Genomic DNA, 14828 nt, shown 5'->3' with positions numbered 1-14828 from the left:
ATATTCTCTATTCTGTCATTAATAAACCATTTAGTCTACTTAATTTTACATTAAATGTTCAATATTAGGTCATAAATAAATTAAATCAAATTTATATGCAATGTTTTTCCTTTTTTTTTCCCACTCCCCACATCCTATCTGCTTGCAGTTTCTCCCATTGAGTGAGAAAAGGTTAGGCAGACTATTCTGCTCTTGCCTCATTTGTACCATGAGTATATGTATTTTATTTGCTCTTAGTTAACATGGAGAGGCAGCTTTTACAGCTATAGAGACCTACACTTGTTTTGTTTCTTTAAATAACTGCAGTAGATATTCATGTAAATAACTTACACATTGGTTATAGAAGTGTTTTTCCAAACCTGCAGGCAGAATTTAATTGATAAGCACAGCAAACAGTAAGGATCAAAACAGTCAGATACAGGACCCAGCTGAAAGTCAGCAAAATGCTGGAAAAGAAAATTAAAAAAAAAAAAAAGAAAAAACCCTAAGTATTATCCTCATGGATTAAAAATCAGTGATAAGTTTAACCTGCCTTCCTGAGCAGCAGGAATCTTTACCCATGGCACATTTCATATATCTACACTGCAGTAATAAACTTCTTTTGCCATCTCCTTATGTTCTTATGAAGCTGGAAGGTGGAATTGTGGAATTGTGTAGATGGTAAGCTGGAAACACTTAGAAAAGTGTATTTTCCTTCGTCTTCTAAACTTTACAACTAAAAATCTCTCATCTAATTAGGAGATGTAACACCACAATGGCCCACTGAATTATTTTTAACCATTTTTTCTGATCCTAAATCTGATGTTATACTACACCCTACTCTCTACAGTACTCAGCAGGTCACTGTATGAGTCTACAAGCTAAGAGGGGTCTTAGTCCTAGATGGCTCTGGAAAGGAAAGTGGACCTAGAATATTTTTTTATTTATTTTCAATGAATGACTGGCAAGGCAAAACTCATAGCAACTGAAATGATTGACTGGAAAAATATGTATGGCATTCTTATCCCCTTGGTAGGTAGGGATTCAAATAATGCTAGTAGCTTGGTTATGGTGGTAAACACCCAGATCTGTAAATCAGTGTCATGAGTGCAACAGATTGACCAGTCTGGTCTGATTTTGCTGTAATCTGTAATCTGGTCTGATTTTTCTGTAAATGAGTCTTAATGAATATGAAATCTTTTTGTACGGTTACAAAGTATGAAGAGTTAATGGAACTGCATTTGGAATTCAAAAACTGTGTTTTCCCAATACTATGTCATTGTATCATTTTTCATCTTCCTTACCCTTAGAGAATTAATTAACAGTAAAGTTCACTGTGTCCTTCTCTCCCATTCTCTGTCCCTCTAAAGGCAAAAGACAACCTCTGGGCGAGCAGCCAGTGTATATCTACCCCTTACCAAGTGCAAGCTGTTCTTTAAAGGCGGCTTTCTTATTTACTGTGAACCGAGTTCTACTCACAGAACTCAAATATCTATCTGCTTGGCAACTTTATAAGGGGAAGCAAAAGAGCAGAGAATAGTTTTAAGTTAAAGGTCTAACCTGTTTGAAACACAGTGTTTCCTTGTTTTCCCAACCAAGATAGTCTGGCCAAGGAGTAGAGGCATTCCAGAAACAGCGGGAGTGCTCTTTGCCTGTTAGTGTGTCAGCCAGAAATGAGTTCTGCAAAAGACAAATCTCACCCAAGGTAATGGCAAATAGCTACCTTCTCTTTTTGTATGCATAGAAGCATAGAACCGTTCAGATCAGAAAAGACCTTTAAGGTCATCCAGTCCCACTGTTAACCCAGCATTGCCTAGTCCTTCCCAAAATCATGTCCCAAAGTGCCGCATCTACTTGCCTTTTAAATACCTCCAGGGAGGGTGACTCAACCACTTCCCTGGGTAGCCTGTTCCAATGTTTGCTCACCTTTTCAATGAATAGTTTTCCTAATACCCAATCTAAACCTAGCACAGCTTGAGGCCATTTCCTCTTGTCCTATTGCTTGTTACTTTACAGAAGAGATTGACCCCCACCTTACTACAACCTCCTTTCAGGTACTTGTAGAGGGCAATTGTAGAGAGCATCTCATTGAGAAAGGTGTCTGTGGCCACTACAGAAGATGTGCCATATGAAATAGCAATTTCTGTAACAAGCACATGATTTCTGTGTTCAAGGTCAATATATACTGTTTGCATTAACCATATTCAGCACGCAGCAATCTCTGGTGTCAGTGAGAGCAGTCCCGGGCTGAACTTGTTTGCAGCAGCCCTGCTTGAGTTGGATGGCAGGGTAGAAGCCCAGCTGTGCCAAGTACATGCCCTGGGTCTACAGCTGGCTTTGCAGACATGACATTACGCCAAGTTCACTCTGTTTCAGCTTGGAAGACTAGGTTTCTGTTGGCTGTTAAAATAGGAGCTGGAATCAGTAGAACAAAGCAACTGGTCTTTAATTTGAACTTGGAAACTGATTCAAACCTCTCCTTCTTTGATTGTCAAGACCAATATTAGGTACACACTTGGTCCATACACTTTTTCTTGTCAAAATAAACTGAAAGTAGCCATGCTGTGTAAACCTTTCTGTTTGCTAAGCACCTGAACCAGGTCGTCTTCAGAGAATAAATGCTTCTTGAGAGAAGCACATGGTGCTCTTTTCCCTCTCCTGTCAAATGACCAGGGCTCTCGCTGCATCCTGTAGAGCTTCTTCGTACCAACAGAATTAGCTCAGAGAGCAGCAGCTTTTTGTAGAGAGGCTAAAACCATCTCAGAGGAGCAGCACTTTACCACAAATCTTTCTCTTACTGTTAATTATCTGTGTCTTTTCACAGTAATTCCTTTAGTTGCCCCCTCTCCACGTTGCCTAAGGGATAAGCCTGTGTGACAGGCAAGAGAAGTCGCTAATGCCGCTTCTGGGAAAGAACAGTAGGCTTTCCAGCATGACTCTGGATTTTCTGCATTTCACCATGCTACCTTGATTGCTAGGATTTTTTTCCAAGGAGGAGCCCTCAGGAAGCAAACAGCATAGGGAAAACTTCCCAATTCCACTTAGGTCCATCCAGAAAGAAAAAAGCCAAGTAGAAGCCTCTTATGAGGCTCTTTTTCTATTGCACCTTAGTAAGGGGAGTAGCATAAGAAGGAACCAAGCATATGGAGAGGACAAAGTGAGAAGAAAAAAAAAATAGCTGAGTACAAGGATTTTTATTTGGATGTATGTGTGTTAACTTGAGTAACAATGTCTCTCTGATTAGTTTTTGCATGTCCATATTAATAACTGTGTAACATGTGGGACTGTGGTTTATTGCTTCTAGCACTTGTTGAAACTTGATTTAACATTGAAAATGGATAAAATGAAGGGCCTCACAGGAGAAATTTAGAGTAGATTCATTTATTTTCCCTGTTCTTGATCATGAATTACAGGAATCATCAGAAGATTGTTTTCCATGTGTACAAGATGTGCTTGCTTAAGCAGTAGCTTAGGGACGTTTCAGGAATTTCTAGGCTTTGCTGATAAGCTGGTTCTCTGACACCAGTAACAATGCTATCAAACCCATTTGGTCATTTGTTTTGGATTTTCTGATTCTGGTAATGCTGCTCTATAATGGCCTCAGGAGAACGGCTGCTAAGGAAGATAAATATAAATTCCTAAGCAGGTCGCACAGAGCAAAACAATGCCCTCTGCTGTTTTTTCAGTCAATTTCAAAAGTCATAGTTTCATTCATGAGAAACGTGCAAAACATACGATAGTTGGTTGATTTTGGCACTGTAAAAACTTAGTGAGTGAAGATCTATACATGTTTATACTTCAGATTGGCAGGTTTATATCTAAATATTGACATAATTGCATGCATTTGCCTTTCTATCTCAGAAGCACTAAGTGAACCTTTACTTCTTCAGACTGATGTCTTCTCTGATCCAATGTGACATGTTAATGACAAGCATTTAATTTTTTTTCATCTTCCAATTTTGAAACAAGTTGACAGAATCTATATGTAATCAAGAATGCTCACCATCAGTAAATCAAATATCAAGTCAAGCTTAAGCTTGGTTTTGTGCTAGACATATAGTTTTCTGGTACACTGGTATTTATGATCCAATTTAGTAAGTTAAGAATATGAGTTGTCGTATTTCAGTGTAGCTTTTTTTTCTTTAACAACTGAACACAGGAGTACTAAGAAGTAGTACTGAGGAGTACTCTCTTTCAGTTTGAAGCCATTCCCCCTTGTCCTGTCACTCGATCTTTCTTGTAGGTTCTCTTCAGATACTGGAAGGCTGCAATTAGGTCATCTCAAAGCCTTAATTATATATGCAACATATAAAGTAGCAAGACATAATTATATCACTATTGTTGCTGCAGTATAACAAAGGAAATGCAACATTTCCATTAGGACAATATTGTTCCGCTGTCGTTGTTGGCTGATAACCAGAGTGGAACCATAATGCCAGGGAATTTAGAGAGACTGCTTCCCAGAGATGCAAATTAGAAGTAGTATTTCCATAAATATCATATGGTCTGTTTTTTTCATGCAATGCTTGTCAATGTATTTTATGGGGAAAAAATATATTTCACTGTAAAAGGCGGGGAGGAAGCAGAAAAAAATTCTATTAGTCATACAGTGAACTATTATTTGGTAAAAGTATCTTGTGTATGTTGCTTGTCAGTGGAGAAACTTTAAGCATCTTACAATGCAACTTGATTTAGCAGCTCACAATGATCTAGTGCAGTAGGGAAATATTTTAATAACATGCTGATAATAGATACCCCAGCTAAACTTAAGGAGCAGAGGATAAGTCTAGGACTTTCTGTTTCCATGTGTCCTCTTTTAACCCTGAATTCCCATTTTGCTTCTTGATATACATTCAGTGGAAAAAACCCAAACCAATGCTATTCATTAAATACAATAATAATTTCCTGTTTGACAATTATTGGACTTTTACATTTGTAAATTATTTTAAAACGTACTTATAGTCACAGTTGTGGAAAATAGTTCAAATGCTGACTGCGTTGTATTTTCTCATTGGAGCTCAGACTTGGCTGTTAGCAGATACTGTGAATCACTAGAGTCACTCGTTGACCAGAAGTTTTATCATGAGAGGATAGAGAGACTCAAATAACCTGAATGTTTCCATGGGCAATTCTAATTACTGACTGAGTTTGCTGCTGCCCATGGACAAAGGACAGTTAAATCATCCCTCACAAAAATGTGTTAGGAAGGGACATGAAGTGACTTCATGAAGCCATACTTTCAGCTGCGCTCATCAGCACAACTTCACTTATGACACTTATAACACACAAATTAAAGCTGAAGCTCTAATTTATAGCTTTTAAGCAAATCAATATTTTCAAACACTTTTTTGTCCAAATCATCAGGCCTCCAGCTATCTCCTGCCACTTTCTCAATCCAATGAACAATCAATATAAACTTAAGTTAACATCATTTAAACTGAAATCTTATCTGCACTGTGATTAGAAGTATGTTTTTACCATGGGCTGCAGAGTGTTCTGCACATCACATTAAAACAGCCCAGCTGATTTACAAATTTTTCTAATCAGTTTTAGCCGCCATACCTTCCCACTCGGTATTTCATATCACATTTCTAAGGAACTAGTAATCTCTGTCTTCTTTGGGCAAGAGGAAAGAAATTCAAGAGAGTTAATAAAATTTGACTTTCAAGCCTCTGTGTTCTCCTCACCCCCTTCCAAAGGACCACACTGCTTTAGGCAGAACAAAAAGGGATTAAATCACGGTAGTAGTAGTTTAAATATTTTAAGTACTCTTTTTCATATTAAAATATCTAGAATTCGCAGTCTTATTGCTCAGTATTTGAGCTTTTTAAAATGGTATCCATGTATCTGCTCTAAATAACCTTTCTTGTTTTCACTACACTTCTAATTGTACCCATGAAAAGTAAAGTAGCACCTGCTGTAATTGTGCCTGGTGTCTCTGGAAATCTAATACATGCTGTGAAATACTATGATTAGATCAAGGAATATTATTCATTCTCTTTTCATCAGAAATGGATTCTTTAAATTACAGAAAAAATGTAAGTGGCACAAAGCAAGTCGAAGGTAGCTGCAGGACAGGTTGGCATTGCTGGAGAAATTGCTTGTCAGGAGGATATAGAGGAATAAACAGTAAAGGCACTGCATGCAGTATCTGCTCTTCTGCACTTTAGACTTTGCAGACAAAATTGATGTTTTACAGTATTTCAAGTGCTCCTAGTGTAGTAGCCCTTTGTCATGATCATCAGATCATCAAAATATTGGATACAATATGGCTTTATTGGGCAACTGATTTCCTCTGATTGGGTCTGCTATACACAAAATCTGCCTTTTGCAACAATTGCATTGATGGCTTTAGTAAGCCAGAGTGGCAAAAATGACCAAAAGTAGATTTCTTTCAGGAACTACCTGTATCTGTAGTATTTGGATTTCTTGGAAAATAAAAACATGGATAGCTGATGTGCCAGAGTCTACCAAGTGAGGTTTGCTTGCAGAAACCGAGACACATGGTATATCTACTCCGTTCAAGCCTTAGTCATGTTTCTGTGCTCACATATATGATGGTGAAGACGTTGATTTTGGCATCTGCTTCTCCATAAGTTTAGCTGCTATAAATCACAAAGGAATAAAGATCTTTTCTGTGGCTCCTACTTATGCATGTTGTTCTCTCTCCCTCTCCTCAGAGAGCTGATATAGGGATCTCTGCCCTAACCATCACCCCCGACAGGGAAAATGTGGTGGACTTCACAACGCGTTACATGGACTACTCGGTGGGCGTGCTGCTTCGGAAGGCAGAGAAGACAGTGGACATGTTTGCCTGCTTGGCACCGTTTGACCTCTCCCTGTGGGCATGCATTGCTGGCACTGTGCTCTTAGTAGGGCTACTGGTCTACCTCTTGAATTGGCTCAACCCCCCGCGCCTTCAGATGGGATCCATGACATCTACAACTCTCTACAACTCCATGTGGTTTGTGTATGGATCCTTTGTGCAACAAGGTAAGAGACAGAGGGAGACTCTGCCTCCAAGAGAAAACCTGTATACCTTCCCCATTGCTATAGAGACCTTCCTTTTCCCTGTCTCCCTTCCACAGCCCACAAGGAATGGGAGCACTTGTGCTAAAAGGTTTCCTAGATGTTTCGCTGCCCAAGTGTGGGAATCATGAGAAGTTCAGGGCACTACATGCTAGCTTGTTGTGATTCGTTGTTGTATCATTAGAGAAAGGTGATTTTTCTCTGGGTAAAAAAAGAAGAGGTATTTCTCATCATCTGCTGGAGAATTATTCATTGTTAATGAGTGCTATGTTCTTACACAGTCATATAGAAAATGCCCTAGCATTTGGATTTTGAACTAGACTTGTCACCATTGCTAAATGGTCTGATTGTACCTGGTATTCTTTCATCCCGCTTCTGATTTATTTCAATTTTCTTGTGTAATGTTTAGACTCCAGCTTCTCTGGACTTCCTGACTGCATTCTCTATCCTCTCTAGCATCTGGTGTAGCCCAGGGTGTTCCCCAATTCTGCTCATATTCCCAAGTCCTTCACAATCTACTTCTTCTGGCAGAATTTTAAACATGCATCCTAAATACATCAGGGCCTTCAGATCTTGGCTGGGTATATACTACTTAGAATTCTGGTCTACAAGTTAGGGTTGTAATGCAAAATGGAATAAGAAAACACAGCTTAATATAAAAACAAAGAAGGTTTAGATAATAAACCTTGACAACAAAACAGAACGAATACCTTCTGGCTTATCCGTGTATTTGTTCGTCAGTCACTACTGGCACTGCAGGTACACCTATTTGTAATTGCACGGAGCATCTGCTCTACAAAGAGTCATGGCCACTGCAGCTTCAAAACTCCCAGATTATTTTGTGATTTTAACATGAATTTGGATGGAATGGTAAAGGTAAAGGTATCATATTTATGTAACACTGGCAACGTGTAATTTAGAATTACATTGTTCTCTGTTAGAAACAATCAGATGACATCCATAAAAGCTAAAGATATCCATGAAAATCAAGTATGAAACTCCTAAAAGGGGAAAAAAACTAAATTAATGTCACTGTCCAAAAAAAGGAAGAAAAGCTGAAGCTGAGGCTTTTCACATAAACCTAGAGACATAACTTTTAAAATTATCTCTTGCATTGAGCAGTGATGACCAGCTGAGGAAAGCTGAAAAGATTGTTTCATGTTTGTTGTGAATTTTTTTTTAATACAACCAAAGACTTCAGAGCCAACTGAGAGCTACAGAAGTTTTTTGAATATATGTGGGTGGGTTTATAAAGTTTTCTTTCTGTCCAAAATATTCCCAGTGTAACTGTTTAGGGAATCCAAGTGTGAGACAGCAGTTGATCTGTTACAGAACGAGACTCCTTACATCTGTCTTAGGTTAGAACTTGTGAATTAGTTTCTTTACTGCATGAATGCAAGCCATTTTATACAGGTTTATTAGCCTTAGCATCCCTGCTGTAATCCCAACATTAGTCCCTAAAAGCTTTATAGGAGACTACCCAGCAGAGGTTTAAAGGAGGCAAAGCTGGTTTTATCACACACTTCAGTCTGAGCAATTCTTGTCCGAATTGTTTGCCTTATGTTAATCCAAGTAAGCCTGTGTTGCTTGGTATCCTGAAGTTGCCTAAGTCATAGATCCAGACTAGTACCCCATAAGGGAGCCCTTCAATACATTCTCAGCTTACAAAGAAAAGGGTTTTTTGACCAGTCAATGAAAATGACTGCTTAAGGAGGGCTTAGAGGGAAACTTTGAATTCAGCATGAAGTTGAGGAAGAAGTTAGATGAAAGTAAGTGGGATCAGGTGACAAAAAAAAGCAAAATTCAAAAGAAAAAAAGGAAATAAAAGGAATTTTTTTAATGAAATCTGCGTCCACTTCTTGTGGTAAGAGGGACGCGAGGTGCAACTCAGTATTGTTAAAACCTGCTGGTGGTACATGGCATCTGGGAGCACAGAAACTGTCATAGGAATTCAGAAAAAGAAATTCACAGACCTTGGAAGGTGAGAGTAATTATTTACAGAGAGAGAGATATCTTACCACCCTACAGAGTGGATTTTCAACACATCTCTATAGAATCCACTAGAATAATATAGAACATTCCCTGGGCTCCTACTGAGTGAGGGAAAGCTATAGATACATCTCTCCTTCAAACAACACCCAGTACTGTCCTTAATTTTCTAAAAGGAAAATTGAAAGACATTTAGTAATCAATTGATATGAAAATATATGAAACTTACAGACTGATTTAAACATAAAAGCTTAGAAGATCTCAGAAATCCAGTGTAAAAGAGTAAGAGATCCGTTTATAATGTCAGCCTGTATTTCACATTCAATTTGAATATAACAGAAACTATATTAGCTGAAGCATTATTGTTTACTAACCCTTGTGAATACAGACAAATGAAAGTAATTTTCATTGACAGGGTAACTGACTATTGTCGTAATTTTGCCTCTGTTTTCACTCATCAGCTCTTCTTTTAGCAGAAAAACTCTGCAGGTTTTATTTGTTTTGGAATACCAAATCTGTTGCTATTAATTGTGATTGGCATATCTTAAGTGCAGCAGCATGGGACATTTCAAATACTGTCACGTTCACTTAAGAAGCCTTTCAGCTGCTGATTTAAAGCATGACAAGGTACTCATTTGTGTTATCAAAACATACCGCCAAAGATGCTTTTCTATCCTGTGCTGACAGAAACAAAGCAGCATGAACCAAGGATTACTAGTGCTTTGATAGTTCTGGATTCTTTGTTTGGAGCTAGCAAGCGCTTTCTGGTGTCGTCTGCTCTTTTTATCCTTTAGCTAGAGGAAAAATTTGCAAGCACACAGGCTGGCTTCAGACCTGCCATGGCTCCGAAGACAAAAGAGGCCTCTGGTGCAACAATACAAGTAATTCTTTAAGGAAACCCATAACCTATTATGATTGAAATAAAAAGAATTTGCTTTGCTCATTACTTCTGAAATAGTTAAAAACTGCATATGTTACCAAATAGCTTTAGCTCACTGTGTCCCTTTTTATTTATGTTCAGCCTTTACCCTGATGTCTTGTTCAAATTCTATTAACAAATTTTAACCTTTTGCAATTTTTGAAACACCAGAGAAAAATACTGCGTCATTGTCTATAGACACAAGTCAACACAGATCAATCCAATGGTTTTGAAGACAGGTCTATGATTACTGTCATACTCAGTTGCAAAATTTAAGTATTTTTAGTTGCTTCCTTAAAGGTAGAGTGAAACCTAATGTCACTGCTACTTCTATCACTTAAACTTAGGTCTTGAACTTGGCTTCCATTTTTTTCCCCTCATGTTTCAATGACCAATCTAAGTATCATTTTGAGACTCTGGTATTGTAGATGTATGTTTTAAGTTGCACTTTATATTTGATCTTCAATCATTACAGAGATTGATCAAAATAATATACACTACTTTTGTAAGATACATGTGATTTTTTTAGTAGAAGAGACAATTTTGAGGACAAAGCCACAGTGTAACTGGGGAGGCTCAATTAATATAAAAGTGTATAAACTGCAAAGCGGGGTTTTTTTCTTATTCTGTACTCCAGACCTTCATTAAAAAAAAAAAAAAGAGTGCTTTGGCCTACCACCCAATATACCCACTGAATCTGACCACTAAGAAGGCAGAGACTTTTAGGTGATCTTGGCCATGCTGCTGTGGATTACATTAAAAACAAATGCTTCTGACTCTGAAGTACTCATTCAGGCATGAGTAGTTCAGATAATATCTGTTATCTCCAAATTGTCTATTTATGTCTAAAGATTAAGGAAATTTGTAGATTCAGACAGTGGAGGATTGTAGTTGTGTTGAAATTTAGTGTCATGGTTCTGAATTTGTTCTTTTCCACTTGTTTATCCTAGAAAACTAAGTGGCTAAAGCTCTGTATTTCACTTCTTATGACAATTACCTATTGTCAGTTGCACAGAAAGTGTTGTTACAGTTTCCTTTTCAAGTGGGTTTCCTATCTCTCTCACTCTATATTTCCCCTTGGCTTCTCAAGCCCCTCCTCACAGGTTTTGTTCTCTGCCCATCTCACACTGCAGCTGGTTGTCACCATTGCTGTAGCATTCTACTTGCATATCACTCATTAACCCTACAGGTCCTGCTTCTCCTGCTCTTCTCCATTGACCTGGCTCCTTCATGGGCTTCTGCTAATATGTATTCAACAAAAGTTAAACAAAGAGAAGTGCAAAGTCCTGCCCCTGGGGAGGAACAACCTCATGCACTGGTGCATGCTGTCTGATGAGGTTGTGGAGTCTCTATCCTTGCAGTTACTCAAAAGCTATCTGGACACGACCCTAGGCATGCAGCTCTAGGTGGCCCAGCTTGGGCAGGATGTGTGTGGACAAGATGACTTTCAGAGGTCCCTTCCTACCTCAGTGAATCTGAGTGATACATGAATAATGATTCATTATGTGGTCTTTGCTCTAACTTTTGTGCTACTCTATACAACCACATTTTGCCTTCTCTTCAGCCATAGTATTGTTGCTATTCCCTCAAATTTTGCCCTAACAAGAACTTGCCAATATTGGGAACCTGCCATATGAACAGGAACCAAAGAAGAGTCTTGGAGAAGAAACTTGGGGTTTCTAAAACTTTACTAAAATCTTCATTGATAGTAACTGAATCAACTCACTGCAACGGCAAAATTTATACTTGCTGAGAACCTAGTTTAATCTCCTGAAGGTTTTCTATTAGCTTCCTGCTAGGGGCTCTTGTCATGAAATACTCTAGGAAGCTCTTTGCTCTCACCATTACTGGAGAAAATCTATGATTTAAGAAACAGAAGTTCAAGATATAGTTATTCCCAACTCTTTTTTATAATAGATCAGTTTTTGAGACAGGTGAAATGCTGCATAATTTTTACCAAGAACTTGCAGAAGAATGTTCTAGAGGATTTTATTTTCAGAGGAGCCTCTCAAATTTTGCTTCAGAATACAGTGATGAGCTTACTTAGTTTGATAGAATTCAACTGAATGTAGGCAAAGTAGTGAAGTTACAGGAAATTACAATGTTTTGTATTTAATATGAAAGACACGATAAAAGACTTAGTCTATCTCTTATCCCACTCTACTCATTTTGCTTTGAATTTTTCTGTAAGAGAAGGTGTTTCTGAACTAGCCTAGCAGGATTTTAGATTATGCAGGTAAAGATGCAAGGCTCTGTTTCAGTTGGAAATGTCTGTAAGAAAGAGAACCAGGGAGATGATTTTTTTTGTTTGTTTTGCTATAATGGGAAATATCTTTTAAATGGCTGAATCATTCAAGATTTAATCACTTCTCTGTAATTGCAACAAAACAAACATTAATTATAATTTTATAAATAGAATTTGACAATAGGATAATGTGTGCTTGAAGTATTGCCCAAAAAAGTATTATTTTCTTCAGAGATCTTAATATTCTTGCTTAACCTAGGAAAGTTATGAAATGGACTATATTAAAACATCACTGCTGGACCATTTTTTTATCCTCTTATGTTTTGGTTTGTTTAAAATGCTGGTCACAACTGGAGTTTTTGATTGGTCATCAGTGGTGTCAGTAATGGCCAATTATGTTCATAATGCCCAGTAAATGAGCAAATCTTACTGTTTGCTTTGTGTAAATTACATTTCATAAGAGCAATAAAACAGACTCCAAGCCTTGGCAGTTCTCAGTCATTATAGTACTTCTTGGATGATTAGAGCCGCTCAGAATTCTGCCTTGTTCCTTGTATTACCACCCAAGGTGTGATATAATCCTCCTGAAATGCACTGCCTGGAGTCTGCTGTTGCTTAATAAATTACTCCATCTTGCTTATCTCGCTCTCGGCGTATTCCCTATCAGCAGGAAACCATTATGCTGTGACAATTTTCTTAGCGACATTTTCTCTTAATTAACTGTACAACAAACTCTGCGTAATTAATATTCAGAGAAAAACTCCAGAATAATTTTTAAAAAATAGTGTTAGAAATCAAGTATATCTTCATATGTGTTATTTAGTGCTGGAACCTGATTTTTTTTACTTTTGTTTTGGTTTTTTTTTTAAGTTTAGAAAATCAAAAAAGATCCAGTGATCCAGTATAAAGACTTTAGGACTAAGACCTAATTCCTAATTTGGATTCTGCACCTGATCTGCTAGCTGACCATAGAAACTTTATTTAATATCTTAGATATCTGTTGTCATCTTGCTTCATAAAAACATGTTTTATATCTTCTGATATAAGGTAAAACTTAAATGCCAGTCTCATTAATTAACAATTGTAATTGCTTTTCAAGCCAATGCCAGCCTTGACATATTCCTGTAGCAAGGGGAACAGACTTGCTGAGCCTAAAATGCACAGCACTAAGCTGGGAAAATGGAAGTCAGATACCAAACATGTTAGGAAGCAAGCCATATACACCAGCAGGTATATTTGTGACATTACAGCTCCACCTTTAAATATGAACCCCCCAAATTCTCTTGTTATATTAAATCTAGGCTCACGGATTAGTAAGTATGTGTACCTCCCTACAGTCATCTCTCTGTACTGCAGCCCTGGGGTACCCATGTTCCTTTTCTGCATCTCTCAATGGTTTGGCCAGTCCTCTTGACAGCATCAAAAAATGAGTAAATTTTGGCAGTTGTGTCCTCTGTCTCAAGTGTGTCTGGAAACTACAAGTGATTACTGGAGCTGACAGCATATACTGAGAGTTGTTGCCATGTATGCAATACACATTTGTAATCCTTGGATGTAGCTTTGTGTACGTTCAAAGGTTTATTGGATTGTCTCTTTTTGAAAATGTAATTCCAAGGAATAACTGTGCTCCAAGTAAAAAAGTGTGGGCGTTTATTTGCAGCAATATGATATCACTTGTGTTAAACAACCAGGGGTTATGCTTGGATTTTCCCCTAATTTGAGGTTAAGATTCAGGCAGTTCTTAGAGGCATCTAAAATAATGCATTTCTATATCTTCTCTGCACCTGGTTGCTTGAGTAATAGTACCAGGTACATGAGGCAGTATATTCAGAGATGTTGTGTCTGACACACCTTCTGTGAGGAGGTGGAGAATGATTGGCAGTGTAAAAGCCCAAAAACACCTTAATTCCCCAGGACTAGCTCCAAGCCTGATTAATTGACTGTGAGAAGGTAATGTCTGTCTGGCTATAGTATAAATGTTGTTCAAGACCAAATGAGGCAAAAGGAAAGTAGAATCAGATGTTTGTGGCATCTGTCCATCATTCTGTGTTCTTTCAAAAGCATCCTAAGGTTAAAATTTTACTCAGAACAATTTCTCTAATTGTTATAATTTGTAAGATGACTTTATGCTATAGTTGGGTTAAGAATGGATAAGTTACATTTAGATTAAGTAACCAATTTTGACTTTTCAAGGTTCACCTTTGTATAATATATATTTCATTGAGGAAACATGGAAGAGCAATTTAGTCAGGAACGAAGTGTTGCTTGCTTGGAGGAGGATTGTAACCCCCATTTTTATCCTCAGAGATATTTAAAAGCTGAAGAGGCAAGCCTTACTTGTCCTGTTATTTGATTTTCCTGCATGGAAGCTACACTTCAATTGGCAACCTTCACTGTTTTAAGGTAGGGAGGAAGTGAGAAATTAGTTTTAGCTTTATTAAAAATACTCCCCCTCTGCTTGGATGACAGCAGTTTCATCCACAAACCGATCAGCCTTTTTCAGCTGAGGACGTCCAAGGTACCAGATGAACATGAGTTTAGAAGGGAACCCATGGTAGTTTTCTGTTGCTTTTCTGCTCCGTGGGGAGTCCCTCCTCTGCAACAGCTGTTCCATAGCTGTTTCCACCCATATGGATCTTCTTCATAACACCAGCTGGTGGGTAGGTG

At 37.9% G+C, this 14828-nt stretch overlaps 1 protein-coding gene across 2 annotated transcripts in view; it reads left to right on the top strand.

Moving 5' to 3' along the window:
* The window catches only part of GRID2 (glutamate ionotropic receptor delta type subunit 2), a 700412-nt gene that overhangs the window by 566885 nt on the left and 118699 nt on the right, over window positions 1–14828 (top strand). For both annotated transcript variants that reach the window (XM_027706551.1, XM_027706550.1), the window contains one exon: window positions 6660–6972. In XM_027706551.1, the coding sequence (XP_027562352.1) occupies window positions 6660–6972 (313 nt within the window). The remainder of the gene's footprint in view (window positions 1–6659; window positions 6973–14828) is intronic.

The sequence above is a fragment of the Neopelma chrysocephalum genome, unplaced genomic scaffold, assembly GCF_003984885.1.
Source record: "Neopelma chrysocephalum unplaced genomic scaffold, ASM398488v2 Primary Assembly neopelma1_382, whole genome shotgun sequence".
Lineage (NCBI taxonomy): Eukaryota > Metazoa > Chordata > Aves > Passeriformes > Pipridae > Neopelma > Neopelma chrysocephalum.
The sequence above is the reverse complement of the archived record's forward strand: the minus strand, read 5'-3'. Positions and strand labels throughout refer to the sequence as shown.